Source organism: Erythrolamprus reginae, chromosome 2 (genome assembly GCF_031021105.1).
Source record: "Erythrolamprus reginae isolate rEryReg1 chromosome 2, rEryReg1.hap1, whole genome shotgun sequence".
NCBI classification, from domain to species: Eukaryota; Metazoa; Chordata; class Lepidosauria; order Squamata; family Dipsadidae; genus Erythrolamprus; species Erythrolamprus reginae.
Window position 1 is genome coordinate 172,436,243 of NC_091951.1, and position 20,633 is coordinate 172,456,875.

The 20,633-nt window shown below is 39.7% G+C and overlaps 1 protein-coding gene across 1 annotated transcript in view; it reads left to right on the forward strand.

The window, feature by feature from the left end:
• The first annotated feature begins 3,357 nt into the window (after positions 1–3,357).
• UTP6 (UTP6 small subunit processome component) overlaps positions 3,358–20,633 on the forward strand; it is a 41,788-nt gene continuing 24,512 nt past the window's right edge. Inside the window, exons 1-8 of the mRNA XM_070740447.1 lie at positions 3,358–3,555; positions 4,649–4,733; positions 10,305–10,346; positions 10,439–10,531; positions 12,545–12,592; positions 13,532–13,595; positions 14,444–14,562; positions 17,901–17,978. Coding sequence (XP_070596548.1) covers positions 3,464–3,555; positions 4,649–4,733; positions 10,305–10,346; positions 10,439–10,531; positions 12,545–12,592; positions 13,532–13,595; positions 14,444–14,562; positions 17,901–17,978 — 621 coding nt within the window. The 5' untranslated portion in view covers positions 3,358–3,463. The remainder of the gene's footprint in view (positions 3,556–4,648; positions 4,734–10,304; positions 10,347–10,438; positions 10,532–12,544; positions 12,593–13,531; positions 13,596–14,443; positions 14,563–17,900; positions 17,979–20,633) is intronic.

Below are 20,633 nucleotides of genomic sequence, written 5' to 3' on the forward strand. Positions count from 1 at the left end.
TAATTTCTGAACTAGTTTTCTTGCCAAGATTTTTCAGACTTGGGTAGTCCTTATCTGCTTCCCAGGGCTGAGAGAGAACTGTCCAAGGTCACCCAGCTGGCTTTGTGTTCTAGTTTTCATCCTGTTATCTTAACCTCCACAGTACAGCAAACCAGCTGTCTTGACTTGACATTATGATAGTATAACTCAGAAATTTCCATTTTCTCCAATGTAAAAAACCCCAGTGTAATCCACTAATTTGTGTACTGATACTAAATACTTGTTTTCCATGGAAATTCCCAGATGTTGAATTGAATTGAATTTATTAGATTTGTATGCAGCCCCTCTCTGAAGACTATGAAGACTATGTTGGGATAGTTTCAAACATTATTTTGATTACATAATTACAAGTCTTATTGGCATTGTCACTAGAAAATTAATTTTAGATACTTAATTGGGAAAATAGTGAAAAGGATAGGATTGGCAATTTAATATTCAAGTTAAAGGTTTAGGAGCAAGAGGGAAAATTACTGTTTCCAGGTAGATTTAACCAATTTATATAATATAATTTATAATATAAATTAATATTAATGAATAGATAAAATAACAGGTCTCAGTGGCTTAATTCATTTGTGGCTAATATGAGAGAGAAAATCTTACTGAATTAAGTGAATTCAGTGAAAACCACCCATTTAAATTTTACTGAATTCAGTGAAAACCACCCATTTAAATAGATTGCATCTTGTATTTCAGCAGTTAATACATGAATGATATTTATTTGGTATTTAAGGGAAAATTGACGTCATAACCTATAGAAAATGATTCGCCTACATAGTTGTCCTCCAGATGGAACCAAGGCACAGTTAATTTTGGAACTGAATGAATAAGAAAGATGACTCATAGAAATTCATGCTCAAGTTGTTAATATATAGTATTATATTATGTAAGATCTCCAAAAATCTAGTCTATTCAAAAGGAGAAAAATTTTTGGAACTAGCTATTTGTCAGGATAAAAATCCAAAACCTGTGGTTTTGGTTGTTATTTCTGCTGCTGATATAAACACAAAGCTTGCTAGTTTAACTAAATAACACACATTATTCTCTAGAATATTTTTCCATACATTTACTGCTTTAGAATAATTTATGCATGGTATGTCTGTGTGTGTGTCTGTTAGCATATGGGGTTTTTAAATATTTAAATATTTTAAATTTGTCTGATTGCTTATGGTTTGTTTTTACATGTTGTGAGCCGCCCCGAGTTTTCGGAGAGGGGCGGCATACAAATCTAAGTAATAAATAAATAAATAAATAAAATAGTGTTACCTCTTTGAAACTGCTGCTGGTAGAGCATGTTTTGACTAGGGGTTACCCGATGCTTCTTCAAGCAGAAGGAGATTTTACAAAAAAAGATAGTGGGCAATAAGAGAACTCTGTTTATGTAATTATTTAGGAATATTGGGCCACTGATTCTTATACTGGAAAAACAGTTACATTTTTATTTCTCTTAATATTAAATGTAATGTCTTGAAATAGTTTGTATTACATTCAAATGGGTTAAATTAATCATTCTGATGCAGATTAATATAGATAATTGAAATTATTTATTGGACTGTGGACCAATATTTTGGTAAATATCATATAAGTCTTGATACATTTGTCCAAGGTAAAAAAATATTCTAAAATTAATATGTGTTTAAAACATTGTAGTAACAATAATGAATGAAGAACAGCTACTGCCATCTACTCATTACTTCTTTGTCTAAGACCTTAGTCTCTGCTACTTAAAAAAAAGACCCTTCACCCTATTAATTTTTTGTTATATGTTCAAATGGTGAACCTAAGGGCACATGGGAAATATTTACAGGAGATTTTCTGAAGGAGGCAGGAACAAAAGACATGTCAAGTTGCATTTTAGTTTGCATTCCAAATCTACTGAGCAGGGTTCTTACAAATCAAGTTCTTTCTTGCCTGCCATACATTGCATTTGTTATTCAGGTCTGAACACTTTTGACAGTCCATAATGTTAATTGTGTTAAGATAATTAGAAGCAAAATATTCTGTCCAGTTCTCAGGTCTACTTAGATAAGTTATATAACATCATCCATATATTTGTCTCAACATTTTCAGCATCTTGGTTGTTGCTCATTGTCTCTGTTTTAGCAATTTGCATTTATGAACTTCCAGAATAGAACACTTTTAAGATTATATTGTTTTGCCTGTGCTGCTTTCTTTCCAACAGTTATGAATCATACAGAAAGGCTTCAGCTTTGCTATGATGAAAACTATGCCCCAATTGTGGGATTGTTAAAATTCTGACAGGTTTTCACACATGGTTTTTAATCAGTATTGCAATGCATTGTAATATAGAAAACATGAATATAAACCATTAAATACATTTGCTGAAGCATGTTGCATATAATATTACACAGAAAACAAATACATATCTGGCCTTACCAAATTTTATAAGCAAATAAATAATGGAAAAAAAGTTTACTGAATTGGAATATTTGTTAATTATGTTTATTATGGATAACTTATTGTGGAAATAATATGGTCAGTGAATCAATGAAATAACCGTAGCAGGGAAGATACAGCATATAGGTACTTCTTGACAACTAAACCATTCATTTAGTGACTGTTGGAAATTACAACAGCACTGAAAAAAGTGACTTATAAGTGGCTATTGGTTTGTCCAAGTACTTTCTCAAATTTCTTTTTTATATATGATCGGAAAGCCTCTTGCTTATCTTCCTCAAGCAGGTTCAGACAACCAACATGGATTTTATTCTGCTTTACCTGGCAGAATATTTACCCCCAAATTCGGAGTTTTGCAATAATAAAGAGCATTGTCTGCTGAATATTTCTTCTCATTTTGCCACTGAAGCAGCAGTATGACAAACAGGGTTTAGGGATGCTCTCTATCATGAAATAAATTGGCTACCGTGCCTAAACCAAACAGGGTTTTGATACTCAGAAACACAAAGCTGGAAGTGGAAAATATCTCACTGGTGTGCCGTTTTCTTCTTTTAAGAAAGCGAGTTTTCTAATAACGACCGATTCTCTCGCTCTCTGTCAATTCCAAGTCCCGTTAATAGTGCAAAGTCCCAAATTCAAGCCTTGGTAGGACCACGAACATCTCCTCCATCCCAACAACAGACCCTGGAAGGTAAAGGTGTGTTGTTTCCATTTCAAATTTTACTGCCATTCTTTGGAACGAGTCCCCCCCCCCCCAATAACTTATAGCCAGACATGCAGCAAGGACGCCGTATCCCTGTTATTCTCCCACCCCCCCTAAAGTCCGGAACCAGAAAGGCTGCAATTATTCCAGGAGCCGCAAGGTGGAAGCACCGGGGATCCCGCGCCGCTTTAGACGGAAGGGAAAGGAGCGGCCCGGCCCTTGGAGGTAGCTGGCTGGTCGCTACAGGAAGCGGAGGGCGAGCGCTCCACGTGGGTTTCGGTTCGGCGTAGTAACATTAACCTGGTTATGGCTGAGCGGATCGAAGAACGCATCGAGGACCGAATTCCAGAGCTAGAGCAGTTGGAGAGAGTCGGGCTGTTCACTCGTAAGGAAGTCAGGTAAAAAGCGGAGGTCTGGAAGCAGGGCGTTCGCAATAGCAATAGCACTTAGACTTACATACCGCTTCATAGTGCTTTTACAGCCCTCTCTAAGCGGTTTACAGAGAGTCAGCATATTGCCACCAAACCTGAGCCGGTGGTGAGATTTGAACTGCTGAACTGCAGGTAGCAGTCAGCTGAAGTAGCCTGCAGTGCTGCACTCTAACCACTGTGCAAGCCTTGGTTCTCCCCACCCCCCCTCAATAACTAGGGAAGGGTGGAAGTGGGGAAGGGGGGAAAAGGAGTGGAAGGAGATCCTAGATGCCTCTCCTTGCAGCATTATCTTTTTGATAAAGAATAAAACACCACAAGGGTGACTTTATGCCTCCTTCTCCAATCTTGGGTCTTCCAGGTGGATTGGCATTTATTTTGAGTCCCAATACAAATGCTCCTTTAAAGTGAGGATCACTTTAAAGGAGGCTTTTTAAAGGACATCCTAAGAGTCCTATATATACAGGTGGTCCTCGACTTGTGTCCACAATTGAGACTCAGATGTCTGTTGTTAAGTGAGACATTTAAGTGAGTTTTGCCCCATTTTATGACCTTGCTTACCACATTTGTTAAGTGAGTCACGGCAGTTGTTAAGTTAGTAATACAGTTGGTGAAGGGAATCTGGCTTCCACAGGGATTTATTTTGTCAGAAGGGCGCAAAAGATGATCACAGCCTCCCTCCCCCTGAAACTGTCATAAATATGAACCAGTTGCCAAGCACTTTAATCACATGACTATTGAGATGGTGCAATGGGTGTAAGTGTGAACAGTCATGGCACTTTTTTTAGTGCTATTGTAAGTTTGAAGGATCACAAAATGAAGTCTTGTAAGTCGAAGACTGCCTGTATTTATATGTGGGTACCCTTCCATCTGTTACATCACAACTTATCCTGCATAAAAATAAAATCCATCCGCTCCAACAATTGAAAGAAGCTGTGCTTGACAGGCTAGCATGGAGAGTATTTGCTTATAAAGTTGCCAAAAATCAGACATGACAGAATAGTTAAAACTATTACTAATATGAATAAGAGTTTACGAAAGAATTCTGCCTTCATTTTTTCAGGGCTGTCATTAAGAAGGTCTCGGCTCTTGAATATAAGATACAGCGGAGAGCACTTCACAAGAAAGACTTCATTAATTATATACAGGTAGTTTTCTCACACAGAACTTTTTCTGTTTATTTTGAACTGTTGATATGAATATATCTATGATACATTGTTTATTCTGCCACTAACTACTTCAAATTATTTCTTCCTTAAAGGGAACCTGGAATGGGATGTGATAAAATGTTATGTAGGGGAAAGATAAACAGTCGTTCCATTAGTTCAGAAGATGTCACAGGAATCTCCCAAAGCATTTAAATTTTTGAAAATAGAAAACAGAATTGAAATTCATGAGACTTTAGGAAAATTAGCAACTATTGTAAATTCAGGCTATTTTTCATGCCTTCTTTTTTTTAAGTTTTAGAAATTTGGAGATTAGTAGGGAGAATGCATGCAGGTAATTCTCAATTTATGACCACAATTGAGCTCAACATTTCTTTTGCTAAGCAAGGCGCTTGTTAAGTAAGTTGTGCCTCTTTTTACAACTTGTTTGTCACCATTGTTAAGCAAATCACTGCAGTTATTAAGAGAATTGTGTGGTCATTAAGCGGATCTGGCTTACCCCATTGAGTTTGCTTGTGGGAAGCTGGCTGGGAAGATTGATGTTGATCACATGACTTGTGGAACTGTTATACTAAATACATGCCAGTTGTCAGGTGCCCAAATTTTGATTATGTGAATATGGAAATGCTGCAACAGTTGTAAGTTTAACAATTGTACTTTTTGCACTGCTATTGTAACATTGAATAGTCATTAAACAAATGGTTGTAAGTTGAAGACTACTTATATCAATAACAGAATAATGGAGAGGGAAGGGATCTTGGAAGTCTTCTAGTCCAACCACCGGCTCAAGCAGGAGACCCTGTATCCTATATTGTCAGCTATAGATTTAACCCCCCCCCCCCATAATATCTGTAGGTTCTGACCTATTTCAGAACTCTAATATGTCCTGTGTTTAGGATGTTAAGGCAAATGACTCCAATCCAATTTTGTGATATTCGTAACTTTGTTGATCTGTAACTTCAGTGCAGGTTTAGAGCAATAAAATAATTTCCCTAACCTGTCCCATTTCCCTCCCCCCCCTCCTGAATGTTTTAAACTTTATTCTCATAATATATTCTCATAATTCTCATCGCCACCAGCTTTGTTCCATACAAGGTGTGCAGGCATGCGTATGCACACTAAGGAAAGACACATACATAGTAAAGGTGGAGGGCACAACCTTGCGTTTGAAGAATGATAATAATTAGGCATGTAAACTCTAAAATTTGCAACGAGTCCTATACAAACCTATTGCCTTGGCTTAAAACATCTGTGAGGGTTGTTTGTTAGTGCCAGGGAATGAGCAGGGATTCAGTCTGTGCTGCAGTAGCCCCAAGCAAGCATCACTGCTGAGTCAAGCCAAAGCAGCTAATTTATGCCCAGGAGAGCTTGGGACAGAAGGCAGGCAGCAATTCTTTCTTAGCCACAAATCCATGCGGTGACTTTGGGCCAATCACTTCTCACACTAAAAAGAAGGAACTGGCAGGTCACTTTCAAAAAATGCTGCCAAGAAAAGTGCAGGAAGCAGGTTGTATGGGTTCAGGAGTCCAAAGTGACTTGAAGACACAACTTTCAAATATGTATATGACATATTGTTCCATTTTCTAGCTTATGTATTTTAACTAAGAGCGCTGGGGTGGCGCAGCAGGTAGAGTGCTGTACTGCAAGCCACTAAAGCTGATTGTAGATCTACAGGTCAGCGGTTCAAATCTCATCACTGGCTCAAGGTTGACTCAGCCTTCCATCCTTCCGAGGTGGGTAAAATGAGGACCCGGATTGTGGGGGCAATAGGCTGGCTCTGTTAAAAAGTGCTATTGCTAACATGTTGTAAGCCGCCCTGAGTCTAAGGAGAAGGGCGGCATAAAAATCAAATAAATAAATAAATAAACTAAGAAATAAGTAAATTTCGACATGTTTCTATTGCTTATATTTGCAGTTTGTTCATGGATTTCTGCACAAATGCTTGGTTTGTCAGAAATTGGAGGGGATGTTGCCTCCTGTCACTCTAAAAGCAAACTTTGTGAATAATTGATGAGCGGTGTATGACAGGTAGTCCTTGACTTACAACAGTTCACTTAGTGATCATTTGAAGACACAATGGTACTGAAAAAAGTGACAGCAATAGCAATAGCACTTAGACTTATAAACCGCTTCACAGTGCTATACAGCCCTCTCCGAGCAGTTTACAAAATCAGCCGATTGCCCCCAACAATTTGGCTCCTCATTTTACCCACCTCAGAAGGATGGAAGGTTGAGTCAACCTTGAGCCTGGTGAGATTCAAACTGCCAATGCAGGCAGTCAACAGAAGTAGCACTGCAGTCTAACCACTGCATCACCAGGGCTCATAAACACTTATGACAATTTTTCACACATGACCATTGCAGCATTCCCATGGTCATGTGATCAAAATTCAGGTGCTTGGCAATTAGTTCATGCTTAAGACCGTTGCTGTGTCCCAAGATCACGTGGCCAAGCACAGTCAATGGGGAGGCCATATTCACTTAACAACTATGCGACTAACTTAGCAACTGCGGTGTGTCACTTAACAATTGTGGCAAGAAAGATTGTAAAATGGGGCCAAACCCGCTTAACAAATGTGTCACTTTGCAACATAAATTTTTGGCTCAGTTGTAATCCCGAGGGCTAACTGCACACACTTGAAGGTGGGAGGTAGGAGAAAGCTGCTATATTAGAATGGGTAATGTGTGACTCCTCAGATTGTTGTTGAATTTGGTACAGATTCCATGTTTGCTAGGACTCTTATGGAATTCAGCAAGATCTGAAGGTGTGTTAAAACTATAAGAAGACTGCAGCCTGCCAAGTTGTTGGCCCACGTTGATGAATAAGTAAGGGGCGTGCATAAGCACACCAGCGTGCCTATTGTCCCTGTCCAATTGTTCCCTCTTATCAGTACCCATCTTATGTATATAAACAATATTATATCTGCGTATATTACCAATACGTACATGACTAAATAAATAAATAAATAAATATTGCTTAGTGTTACTATTCCCCAGGCTTTCAGTCCTACCTAGAGGTCTAGGAGCATATGAAGAGATTACTTGTTACTCCACTATGATTGATTGATTGATTGATTGATTGATTTATCTATCTATCTATCTATCTATCTATCTATCTATCTATCTATCTATCTATCTATCTATCTATCTATCTATCTATCTATCTATCTATCTATCTATCTATTAATTAGATTTGTACGCCGCCCCTCTCCGTAGACTCGTTCCTCCCTTATAAAAAGATAGATTGAGATGTGGCAGCCCTAATAGATTATTAATTGATATTATATTAAATATGCTTATTAGGAGAGGAATATAGAAAATGTAGTGTATTTATTCATACAAATGAGCCACATTGCAGACTAAAGTAGATTGAGGAAAGCAGAGCAAAGTTTCCCTGCAAAGGAACGATGGGTAAGCTTTGTTATCTTCTCTCCTCCCTCCCCTTTGGGGAAGCAGTTAAGTAGAAACTCCCTTGGGGACCTGGACAGTATATAAATTTAATAAAGAATAGAATTATTTTTATTGGCCAAGTGTGACTGGACACACAAGGTGCACATGCTCTCAGTGTACATAAAAGGTACATTTGTCCACAATAATGAGATACAACCCTTAACGATTGTCATAGGGGTCAAATAAACAATCAGGAAACAATCAATATGAATATAAATCATAAAGATACAAGCAACAAGTTACAGTCATAAGTGAAAAAAGATAGGTGATAGGAACAATGAGAGGACTAATAGTAATAGTAATGAGCCTTAGTGAATAGTTTGACAGTGGTGAAGGAATTATTTGTTTGGCAGAGTGATGGTGTTCGGGAAAAAACTGTTCTTGTGTCTAGTTGTCTTTGTGTGCAGTGCTCTAACTATAGTGTCATTTTGAGGAGTAGGAGTTGAAACAGTTTATGTCCAGGATGCGACCGGTCTGTAAATATTTCCCCCTTTTTGACTTGTGTAGTATACAGGTCCTCAATGGATGGTAGGTTGATAGCAATTGTTTTTTCTGCATTTCTAATTTTGTTGGGTTGCAGAACTAAACCAAAGATTTTTAGAGGTGCAGATGACAGACTCTGTGATTCCTCTGTAGAACTCTATCAGCAGTTCTTTGGGCAATTTGAGCTTCCTGAGTTGGCGCAGAAAGAACATTCTTTGTTGTGCTTTTTTGATGATGTTTTTGATGTTAGGTGACCATTTTAGGTCTTGAGATATGGTAGAACCTAGAAATTTGAAGGTCTCTACTGTTGATACTGTGTTGTCTAGTATTGTAAGAGGTGGTAGGATGAGAAGGTTTCTCCTAAATTCTATCACCATTTCTTCAGTTTTGAGTGTGTTCAGTTCCAGATTGTTCCAGTTGCACCACAAGGCTAGTTGTTCAACCTCCCGTCTGTATGCAGGTTCATCATTGTCTCAAATGAGACCAATCACTGTGGTATCATCTGCACACTTCAGTAGTTTAACAGATGGGTCGTTTGAGATGCAGTTATTAGTATATAGAGAGAAGAGAAGTGGTGAGAGTACACAGCCTTGGGGGGACTCTGTGCTAATTGTACAGGTGTCTGATGTGATTTTGCCTAGCTTCACCTGTCTGTTAGGAAGGGCAGGTATAAAACAAACAAAGCATAGGGATCTAAGCAAGTGAGTAACCTGAACAATACATTTCAATAAAAGCTGAATTGATATATTTCTTATTTTAGAATTCCAAATAATTATAAATGGGGGTAACAACTACATCTTACAGTGTGAATTACAGGTAGTCCTCAACTTCTGACCACAATTGAGCCCAACATTTATGTTGTTAAGTCAGAAATTTGTTAAGTGAGCTTTGCTCGTTTCACAACTTTTCTTGACACATTTGTTAAGGGAATCACTGCACTTGTTAAATTAGTACGGTAACACAGTTGTTAAGTGAATCTGGCTTCCCCATTGTCTCCTTGTTAGAAGGTTGCAAAAAGTGTTCATATGACCCCAGGACACTGCGACTGTCATAAATATGAACCAATTGTCAAGCATCCCAGTGTAAATCATGTGACCACTGAAAATGCTGCTGCAGTCATAAATGTGAAAAATGGTCCTAAGTCACTTGTTTCAGTGCTGTTGTAACTTCGAACGGTCACTAAATGAACTGTTCTAAGTTGAAGACTATCTGTACTTTTTGTCAGTCTGCTGATGACATAGAATCTTCTGAGACCGATGGTTGATCCCCTCCTTCCGTTTACTTCTTAGCCTTCTGCAAACTTTGCAGTTTCCCAAGTGGTATTAATACTTGCAAGGAAGGATCAGGACAGTAAATTTTGGGCTTCTCTCTATCTTGCAAATACCTTCATTAGTGTGGATAGTACTTGGCTGCCGAAGAATGAGCATTCAAAAATGGCTATGCTATTAATTTATTGGATTGGGGGATTAGAGTAATTCCTGATTAATCGCTTGTGTTATTGGCAACGTGCTTCATTTGTAGCTGTTACACATTCTAGAAATGCTAAAAATGTAAAGCTTGATGGTGACAACCTCTTCAGCAGGGTAATCCTTGAATTATTGTTGATCTTTTTGCTCGCAGTATGAAATCAATCTCTTGGAACTGATTAAGACACGAAGACTGGTAAGTTACTCAGGGACTGATCATTTGAAAACGTGTATGGAGATTTTAAAAATATGTACCAGTGACAGATGCAGATTTTTCTTTTTCTTTAGCGCATTGGCTATTCGTTTAAGAAAGAAGAGATTGAATATTCCATTGTGCAAAGAATCCATGGCGTTTTCAAGCGTGCTACAACAAAATGGAAGGTAAACCTATTGTTATTACAGAAATGGCTTCCCCCCCCCTAATTTTGGGATGCTATTAAAAATAAACACATGGAATCATCTTTATGTGTGAATCAGATACCTACATCAAAAATTAGTGTGTGCACTTGCTCCATGTTTCTTATCTCAGAAGCAAAATTGCTAAGAAAATACTGTACGTTGCAGAGAAAAAGAGAGGCTGCAAAGGCTTGTTCATGAGGTCTCTTTTAGATAGGTTTTTTTTGTACAGCTCACCAGTGTGTGTTATTGGCAGGCACATGCAATTTGGTCAGGAAGTAAGTAAGCTCATTAGTCAGAAAAAATGATTATTTTTCGTTATTAAACATAGAAACATAGAGGACTGACGGCAGAAAAAGACCTCATGGTCCATCTAGTCTGCCCTTATACTGTTTCCTGTATTTTATCTTACAATGGATATATGTTTATCACAGGCATGTTTAAATTCAGTTACTGTGGATTTACCAACCACGTCTGCTGGAAGTTTGTTCCAAGCATCTACTACTCTTTCAGTCAAATAATATTTTCTCATGTTGCTTTTAATCTTTCCCCCAACTAACTTCAGATTTTGTCCCCTTGTTCTTGTGTTCACTTTCCTATTAAAACACTTCCCTCCTGAACCTTATTTAACCCTTTAACATATTTAAATGTTTCGATCATGTTATTGCCATTGTGGTTGTGAACAATTGTTAAACAAGGTAGCTGCTTAATGAAGAGTGGCTGCATCTTGTTTTTAGCATTGAATTTCCTGTTTTTCATTATAAAATATATGACACAGGATAATACAAGTATATAGGTAGTCCTTGCTTACAATTCACTCATTCAATGACTGTTTAAAGTTGTGAATGAACAAGTGGTACTTTTGACTGGTCCTCAAAGTTCTGTCTATTGCATCATCCCTGCAGTCACATGATCATGATTCAGCTGTTTTCGATCAAATTATGCTTACAATAGTTGCAAGGTCCTGTGGTCACATGATCACCGTTTTTAACCTTCCCTGCCAGCTTCCCACATGCAAAATCAATGGGAAAACAGACAGGGAAATTCTCCAGTTGCTCTGGTAATTCCCCCTTCGCTTTCTGGCGTATTCTGTTATGCCCTCTTTTCTTTGCCCCCCCCCTGCACTAATGCAGATCTCACATTTCTTCCCTTGGCCTCCTTGTGTTTGCGCAGCACTGTAGCAATCCCTTCCCCAATTTACATGAAACGGACACAGGAACTCCCCACATTTGGGGGAGGCATTTTCATGCTCCTTCCCTGGGATTCCCGTTACAATGGCAACTGGGATTTCCTGTATTACATCACTTAGTGTGATTAATCCCAGTCCCAATTGTCATATTCCCCCCTACAATCCTAGGTAGGGACAGATCCTAGGGTGCAAAGAAAAAAAGTGGCAGGAATCTCAGGTAAGAATTGTTGGAAGGTGGACCGAGTTTGGGAGGCCCAGCACAGTCCATACATGTGTCAAGGAATATTGGAGAAGGACTGGAGAAGCCCAAGGTAGGCTGCATAGGAGTCAAGGGAGACTGGGGAAAGATTTGGGAGACCCACTGCAGGTCACACAGGCAGGAGTGACTTACCAGAGCGATTTGTGACCTTTCCTGTTGGCTTCCCCATTGACTTTGCTTATCAGAAGCTGGCAGGGAAGGTTGCAAATAGTGATCATAAGAGTTTCCTGTGATGTTATAATCACAAACAGGGTGCTATAATGTCCAGATTGTAAGATGAGGACTACTTGTATCTGAATAGGCATTTCCAATTTCTAAATGCTTGCTTGATTTGCTCCTTTTCCTCCCAATTCCTGATGATTTAGATCAGGAGTCTCCAACCTTGGCAACTTTAAGACTTGTGGACTTCAACTCTCAGAATTCTAGGAGTTGAAGTCCACAAGTTTTAAAGTTGCCAAGTTTGGAGATCCCTGATCTAGAGAGCATTGGAATGAACAAGTGGTTTAAGAGATCTCAGCTGCTTCCTTTTCCCTTTGTCTCACTCCAACAGGATGACCTTCAGCTGTGGCTGTCTCATATTGCATTTTGCAAGGAATGGGTGAGTGGATATTTATTTTATTTATTTATTTATTCATTCATTCATTCATTCATTCATTCATTCATTCATTCATTCATTCAATCAATCAATTTTTATGACGCCCTTCTCTTTAGACTCAGGGCGGCTTACAACATGTTAGCAATAGCACTTTTTAACAGAGCCAGCATATTGCCCCCACAATCCGGGTCCTCATTTTACCCACCTTGGAAGGATGGAAGGCTGAGTCAACCTTGAGCCGGTGATGAGATCTAAACCGCTGACCTTTAGATCTAGTCAGCTTCAGTGGCCTGCAGTATAGCACTCTACCTGCTGCGCCACCCCGGATCTAATTTTCTTGCAATCAATTTGTGCTTTATTATTTGAACTGAACGTACTCCTTTAAATTTTTATATAGGGTTGCACCATTCCATGTATTGGAATATGCAGCTTGAAGTATAAAATTTAGTTAAGAGCAGGAACCAAAGCCATCAATTGTGGGCCAAATAGACATTCAGGACAAGATACTTAATTTTGATACTCCTTTTGTGGAACTAACACTGTTAGTAAAGAATATTCTTTTTTCTCTTCTGTAAATTACATCAAAAATATTGCTGGAGAGTCTTTGCTATATGCAAATTGTAGAGTCAAAATTGGTTTGTTTGTTAATTAAGCTAAGTCAATTAACCCATACAATCTGCCAAGAAGTAAGAGAATATGTACATTTCTGGATGATTAGGGAGATTGTTTCTTTTGCTTCTTTTTTCCAAATTTAGTGCCATTTAATTGTTCCCAACCATTCGCAATTTCAGTTATGAGAAACATAGATAGGAGTTCAATTCTAGCTTCAATCCTTCGAAGGCTTGCATCTGTCTCTAAGAAAATTCAGATTCTCTGCGGTGAAAATTATTTGGTTTGATATTGAAATGCGTAACTACAATCATGCTTTCTGTTTCCTTACAGAACAAGAAAATACAGCTGAGCAAAGTGTTTTCTTCCATGTTAGCCCTTCATCCCAACAAACCAGGTACATGGGTTATATCTCCATGTCCATAATTCTTCCTGCAAGAAGCACAAACCTTTTAAATTGCTAGTTCTGGGACATATAAACAGAATTTGGCTGATGGAGTTGAGGATATCTGGAGTATGAGAGGCTTTTCTGATATGCTTTTAATTACAGGTAGGCCTCAACTTGTGACCATAATGGAGCCTACCTATTATGGTTGTTATGGTCATAAAGCAGATTATGGTACTAAACCCAATGTTATAATGCAGTTTTGTTAAGTGAACGCTCTGGGCATTAAACAAAAATGTATTGTTTACTATGGGCCGCTTTTTTTGCTGCAAACGTGAAGTAAAAGCTAGTTTTTTGGCAAATATGTTGTAAATTATAGCCATGTGATGGAAATGGATTGTAAGTGTCTTTTGGGGGTGGTCTGTTGTAACTTTTAATGGTTGCTAAGAGACCAGCCATAAGTCAAGGACTTAATTATATTGTTTTAAATGTGGTTTAATTTCACATTTTTCACACACACGCACAATGGGAATTTTTGATAATTCTGGCTTTTGCAGAAGTGGTTTGACATGACTGTATTTCAAGTGTTACAGAAATGAAAGACATGGCCCATGCTGAAATATGATATTGGGTATACAATGCATCATTTTGCCTAGGAATCATAGTAATTTTATCTATCACAGAATAGGAACCTCTGACTTTCCCACATTGCTGAGTTACAACTTCCCTGTTCCTCGGCCATGCTGGCTTGGCTATTGTAAACAGTGAAGATCTAAGCATTTCTTTTGGGGTTGACGTCTAGTTCGATGCCCCATTCTGTACTGGCTGTCTTAAATAACCTTTTCTATCTCTCTGATCAGCTTTGTGGATCATGGCTGCAAAATGGGAGATGGAAGACCGCCTGTCATCAGAAAGCGCTCGGCAGTTGTTCCTTCGTGCATTGCGTTTCCATCCTGAATCTCCTAAACTTTATCAAGAGGTAGGCAGGTAATTCTCCCTCCCTTCTCTCTCTGCAGTAGCCTATGGGACAAATACAGATGATCCCTTCCTTGTCACAAAGAATAAAATATCAGGGTTGTTCATCTTTCCTGGGAAATGTTATCTTTTGAGTTATAGATTATAAGGTATTCTTGGGTGTACAGATAGACCTTGCTTAAGTGCCTTATTTAGCAACTGTTCAAAGTTATCACAGTACCGAAAAAAACAACTTTATGACCTCACATTTATGGCCGTTGCAGTGTCTCTGTGGCCATGTGATTGAGGTTCGGGCACTTCACAAGTAGTGGGTATTTACGCCATCACAGTGTCCCTTTGCCATGTGAGCACTATTTGTGCATTTCACAAATGGCTTCCGACAAATAGAGTCAGTGGCAGTAAAAACGTAAGTTGTGGTAATGTGATATTTCCGTAACAACTGTGGGTGATTTTTTTAATGGTCAAGGCATGAGTAACGTGGTATGTTTTTCACGGCCACATGATGTTTTGCTTAGCAACCCCATCATTTAGTGGCAGAGTTGCCAGACCCTGTTGTAGTCCTTAAGGAAGACTTCCTCTATGATGGTGATGTTGATGTTGATGATGTTGATGATGATGATGATGATGATGTTGATGATGTTGATGATGTTGATGATGATGATGATTATTATTATTATTATTAATTGGATTTCTATGCTGCCCTCTCCGAGGACTCAGGGCGGCTCACAACATATAAAATATATAGTACACAACATCTTAAATCCAATTAACTAATTAAGAGAACTAACCCCTCCTCCCCCCAAAAATCATAAAAATCAATCATTTCATTCACTCCACATTCTCTTATATGTTTCAGGAGAAAAAGAGGTAATTTTTAAAAAATATTTATCATCCCACCTTTTTTTCTTATACAACTCAAGGCGGCAAAGATAACAGTCCACCTTCCTTCTCCTATTTCCCCCATAAGGTCTGTGCTGTGAGTTGGGCTGACAGTGATTGGCCCAAAGTCACCCAGATGGTCGTCTGTGCCATTCCTACCAGCAATTTAAGAGTATTTTTGAGAATTATCCAGTCATTGTTCTTCTAATATAGTATTAATAGGGACACACACATTATATTGCCTCAGTAATGGTTAGGTAGTCCTAGTAGCTGCTGTATGTGAAATGGAAAAATATATATTTTTAGCAAAAATGAGAAAACCATATTTTTCTTTGGCTAATGGAAATGCAGAAGAAATGTTAGGGTTTTTTTTTAATCCCACCAGCCAAAAGAAGACACAGTTGCATTTGGAGTTATGCTGCTAGGTTGCCTTCGTGCTCTTAATATTTGAATGCTGTGTACACTGTCTATATATGCTGGGCTATTGGCAGTGGTAAATTCCAATGATGTATTCCTATCTTTCAATTATGATGTTATTTTTTTCTGAAGCCTTTTTCTGGTTAAATGACAGTAGTTGGAGAAAGAGAGCCAGTCCACAAAAGTGACATAATTAATCAAGACAAAATTATTGTTGGGGTGCATATATAATTTTGAGTACTTGAAAGCATTCTTAAAGGATGTGACTTGGTTAGTTATAAAAATATGCTGTAGCAGAAACTATTTGAGTTAACAGTGCTTTAAGCACAGTATTAACAAGGACTTTCCGCTCTGAGTGTTCGAAGAGGGACAGCATACAAATCTAAATAATAATAATAAAGGCCGCTTTACTGGGATTGGCAAACATAATTTGCCGCTACATCACGCAGTCCTAGGTGCTTGGAAGCGCCCGACTAGTGATGAAATACGAAATCCAGCATAGTGATCTCGTTTGCTATGTTGTACTGACATAATAATGATAATAATAATAATAATAATAATGATAATAATAACAATAATAATGATAATAGTAATAATAGTAATAATAATAATTTTGAATAAAATTTTGAATAAAAATTTTGAAGAGCAAACTGAATGGTGGCAACACTATGAAGGCTATAAATACCTGTCATCAGATACACAGCTGGCATAGTGAACTGGACTCAAGCAGAGCTGGACAACTTGGACAGGAAAACTAGAAAATTAATAACGATCCATCATGCACTACACCTCCGCAGTGACGTTGACAGGCTGTATTTAACAAGGAAAATAGGCGGCAGAGGACTTTTGCAAGTGAAACAGACAGTGGAAGAAGAGAAGCATACATTAGCTGACTTTGTGAAGGAGAGCAAAGAGTCAGTGTTGATGGAGGTCAACAATAGGAAGCTTCTCAAGGTGAAGCAAACTAAGGACCAGTACAGAAAAACTGTAACTCAATGTCGTATGGACAATTGGCGGAACAAAGCATTGCATGGCCAGTTCTTGGAGAAGATTGAAGGCAAAGTGGATAAAGAAAAGACCTGGTCATGGCTTACAAGTGAAACACTCAAAAAGGAGACAGAAGGACTAATACTGGCGGCACAAGTACAGGCCATTAGAACAAATGCTGTCAAAGCCAGAATTGAAAAATCAACAGACGATCCAAAGTACAGACTCTGTAAAGAAACAGATGAAACAATCGATCACATACTCAGCTGCTGCAAAAGGATCGTACAGACTGACTACAAGCATAGACATGATGCTATGGCACAGATGATTCACTGGAACTTGTGCCGGAACTAACATTTACCAGTGGCAAAGAACTGATGGGATCATAAGCCTGAAAAAGTGGTCGAAAATGAGCAAGCAAAACTGTTGTGGGACTTCCGACTTCTGACTGACCGAATTCTGAAGCATAACACACCAGACATCCTGATTGTGGAGAAAAAGAAAGTATGGATCATCGACATTGCAAACCCAGGAGACAGCAGAATTGAGAAGCAGCTAGAGAAATAAATACGAAGATCTAAAAATCGAGCTGCAACGACTCTAGCGTAAGCCAGTGAAAGTGGTCCCAGTGGTCCTTGGCACGCTGGGTGCAGTACCAAAGGATCTCAGCGGACATTTGAAATCCAGCGGAATTGACAAAATCTCCATCTGTCAATTGCAAAAGGCCGCTTTACTGGGATCAGCAAACATAATTTACCGCTACATCACGCAGTCCTAGGTGCTTGGGAAGCGTCCGACTGGTGATGAAATACGAAATCCAGCATAGTGATCTCGTTTGCTGTGTTGTACTGACATAATAATAATAATAATAATAATAATAATAATAATAATAATAATTAGTATTATTAGTATTATTTTTAGTATTAGAATTTAGTATTTAATTTCCAGTATTAACCAGGATGCTATGATTGTGTTCTTTTTAAATGTTGAATACCTTGATATGTTATCATTCTCTTCCCCTTCCCCTTTTTCCTTTCCTCCCTCCTTTTCCTTTCCTAGTATTTTAGAATGGAGCTGATGCATGCAGAAAAGCAAAGGAAAGAGAAGAAAGAATTTGAGCAAGCAAATATAGATTTAGTAAGAAATCATTATGTTATCAAAAATATTCTTCTCCATGGTACTTATGTAATTTAAATTGTCAAGTGAAAGCATTTGAAGTGTCAGTTTATGGTCAGATAATTATTGCATATTTGTGTGGTGCTTGCTATGGTTTAATACATGAATCCAACAAAGTCTATCTGCTGTTTGCACCTGGTTTTCAAACCAGATCGCCTGACCTAAGAAGAAACTCTCCCAAATTCTTCTTTTGCCCGATTGTGAGGTCCTTCCATTGCTAAATCAGGAATGTGAAAACACAGCAGATAAACAGTGGAAGGGCTTTATCAGTAGGCAGTGGTTGTTATCAAAGGTGGGATGCAAATGAGATCACATTACATTGCTTCCATTTGCACTTCTAGAGGTCACAACTTGTATAAACATGTGCCAGGTGTTGTTTTTGTAAAATCTATTTAGGTCCCTCTTTCATTGAATTTGAACCCATCGAATTTCAAGATTTTGTAGCAGGTAAACAATATGGCCTTCCCAATGCCTAAGCACCAAAAATCAATGAGGAAAAAATGTTTTACATTGTTTGTAAAAGATGTGTGGGTCTAGAAAGTTACTTGAGTTTTGTGACAGGTTTTTAAAGCCTTTCTTCTATCCTTCAGTTGCTCAGAAAGATAAATGCTGACTTAAAATTACCGTATTTTTCGCTCTATAAGACGCACCTGCTGATAAGACGCACCTAGATTTTAGAGGAGGAAAATAGAAAAAAAATATTTTGAGCCAAAAAGGGGAGAGGAAGAGAGGAAGGAGTGAAAGAAGGGAGTGAGGGAGGGAAGAAGGGAGGAAGGAAAAGGAAAGCAAGAAATGGAGGGAGGAAAGGAAGGAAGGAAGGAAAGAAAGAAAGAAAGGGGGAAGGGACAGGAACAGAGGAAGGAAGCAAGGAAACTTATGAAAGGGGAGAGTAAGAGAGGAAGGACTGAAGGGAGGGAGGGAAGAAGGTAGGAAGGAGAAAGAAAAGAAGAAATAGAGGAAGGGAAGGTAAAAGAGAGAAAGAAAAAGAGCAAGAAAGAAAGCAAGAAAGAGAGAAAGAAAGAAAATGAAAGAGAAATAAAAATAGAGAGGGGGAATGAAAGAAATGGAATGAGGGAAGGAAGGAGAGAAAGAAAGCAAGAGAAAGAAAAAAGAATGAAAGAGCAAGAGAGCAAGAGAGAAAAAGAAAGAAGGAAAGAAAGAAAGGCAACTTCAAAGAAAGGCTCACTGAGCATCTCTCACTCTCTCTCTCTTTCTATCCCTCTTTCTTTCTTTCTCTTCCTTTCTCTCTCTCCTCTTTCTTTATCTCCTCTCTCTCCCTCCCTCTCTTTCTCTCCCCCCTCTCTCCCCCTTTCCCTCTCTCTTTCTCTCTCTCTTGCTATCTCTCCCCCTCTCTCCCCCCTCTCCCACTCTCTTTCTCCCTCTCCCTCTCTTTCTCTCTCTCCCCCTCTCTCTTTCTCTCTCTCTCCCCCTCTTTCTCTCTCTTCTTCTCACTTTCTCTCTCTTGTTTCCTTTCTGTCTGGGCAGATGGCTGCCTTCTGCCTTGGGGCGCGATTCGCCCCCTCTCCTCCGCCGCCGCCGCCTTCTGCCTTGGGGCGCGATCCGCCCCCTCTCCTCCGCCGCCGCTTCCTGCCTTGGGCGAGCAATCCCGGAGTCCGGGACTGTGTGGCTTTGCGCCATGAAGAGGAAACGGCTCCGGCAGCAGGGAAAAGTCGGCCGTTTTCTCTTCATGGCGTAAAGCCACCCTGTCCCAGACTCCCGGATTGCTCACCCAAGGCAGGGGGCGGCGGAGGAGGAGAGGGGGCGAATCGCGCCCCAAGGCAGAAGGCGGCGGCGGAGGAGGAGAGGGGGCGAATCGCGCCCCAAGGCAGAAGGCAGCGACGTTGGAGAGGGGGCAGATTGCGCCCCAAGGCAGGAGGAGGCAGCGGAGGAGAGGAGGCAGATCGCGCCCCAACGCAGGAGGTGGCAGAGGAGGCGGATCGGGCGGGCAATAGGGCAGCGTGGAGAAACCAGGGGCGCATTTGGCCGGAGGCACCGTGGGGAGGCAGGGGCGGCCGCGGCTCCCTTTACTCCTATTGCCACACCTCCCCGCCCCCGCCCACCTCCCCGCGGGCTGGCAGGGGGATGGGGAGCACGCGCCCGTGGAAAAGGGCGCTCGGGTGTATTTGGGGGTGCACGCCTGCTCACGGGCGTAGCTTACGGGGAACGGTGGGCCAGGCAGCAGCTAGCCAGCCAGCCGGCGGGATGGCACTTCCGAATTCGCAGCCTCCCCCCCGCCTCCCTGCCTGCATCTTCGCTCCATAAGACGAGGCTGATTTTTCATCCTACTTTGGGAGGAAAAAAACTGCGTCTTATGGAGCGAAAAATACGGTAGATGTGGTAATACTGTTGTTGGGCTATGTTGGAGATATTGTTTAAGGAAGAGACGTTCATTTTTCTTAACAATGCTCCCCCCCCCCCCATCAACTGCAAATTGATTTGCATTTGCAGTCAGTGCCCCTCAATCAATAGCATGATTCTATGTGGAAATATTGTAATCCCCCATAATTCCAGGCATGATTTTTCAGGTACATATGGCAATGCTACTTAATATAAGGGAAAGAAGAATATGATGCCTTGATTTGAATCTCACTGAAAGGTGGAATTGATTAGGGGGTA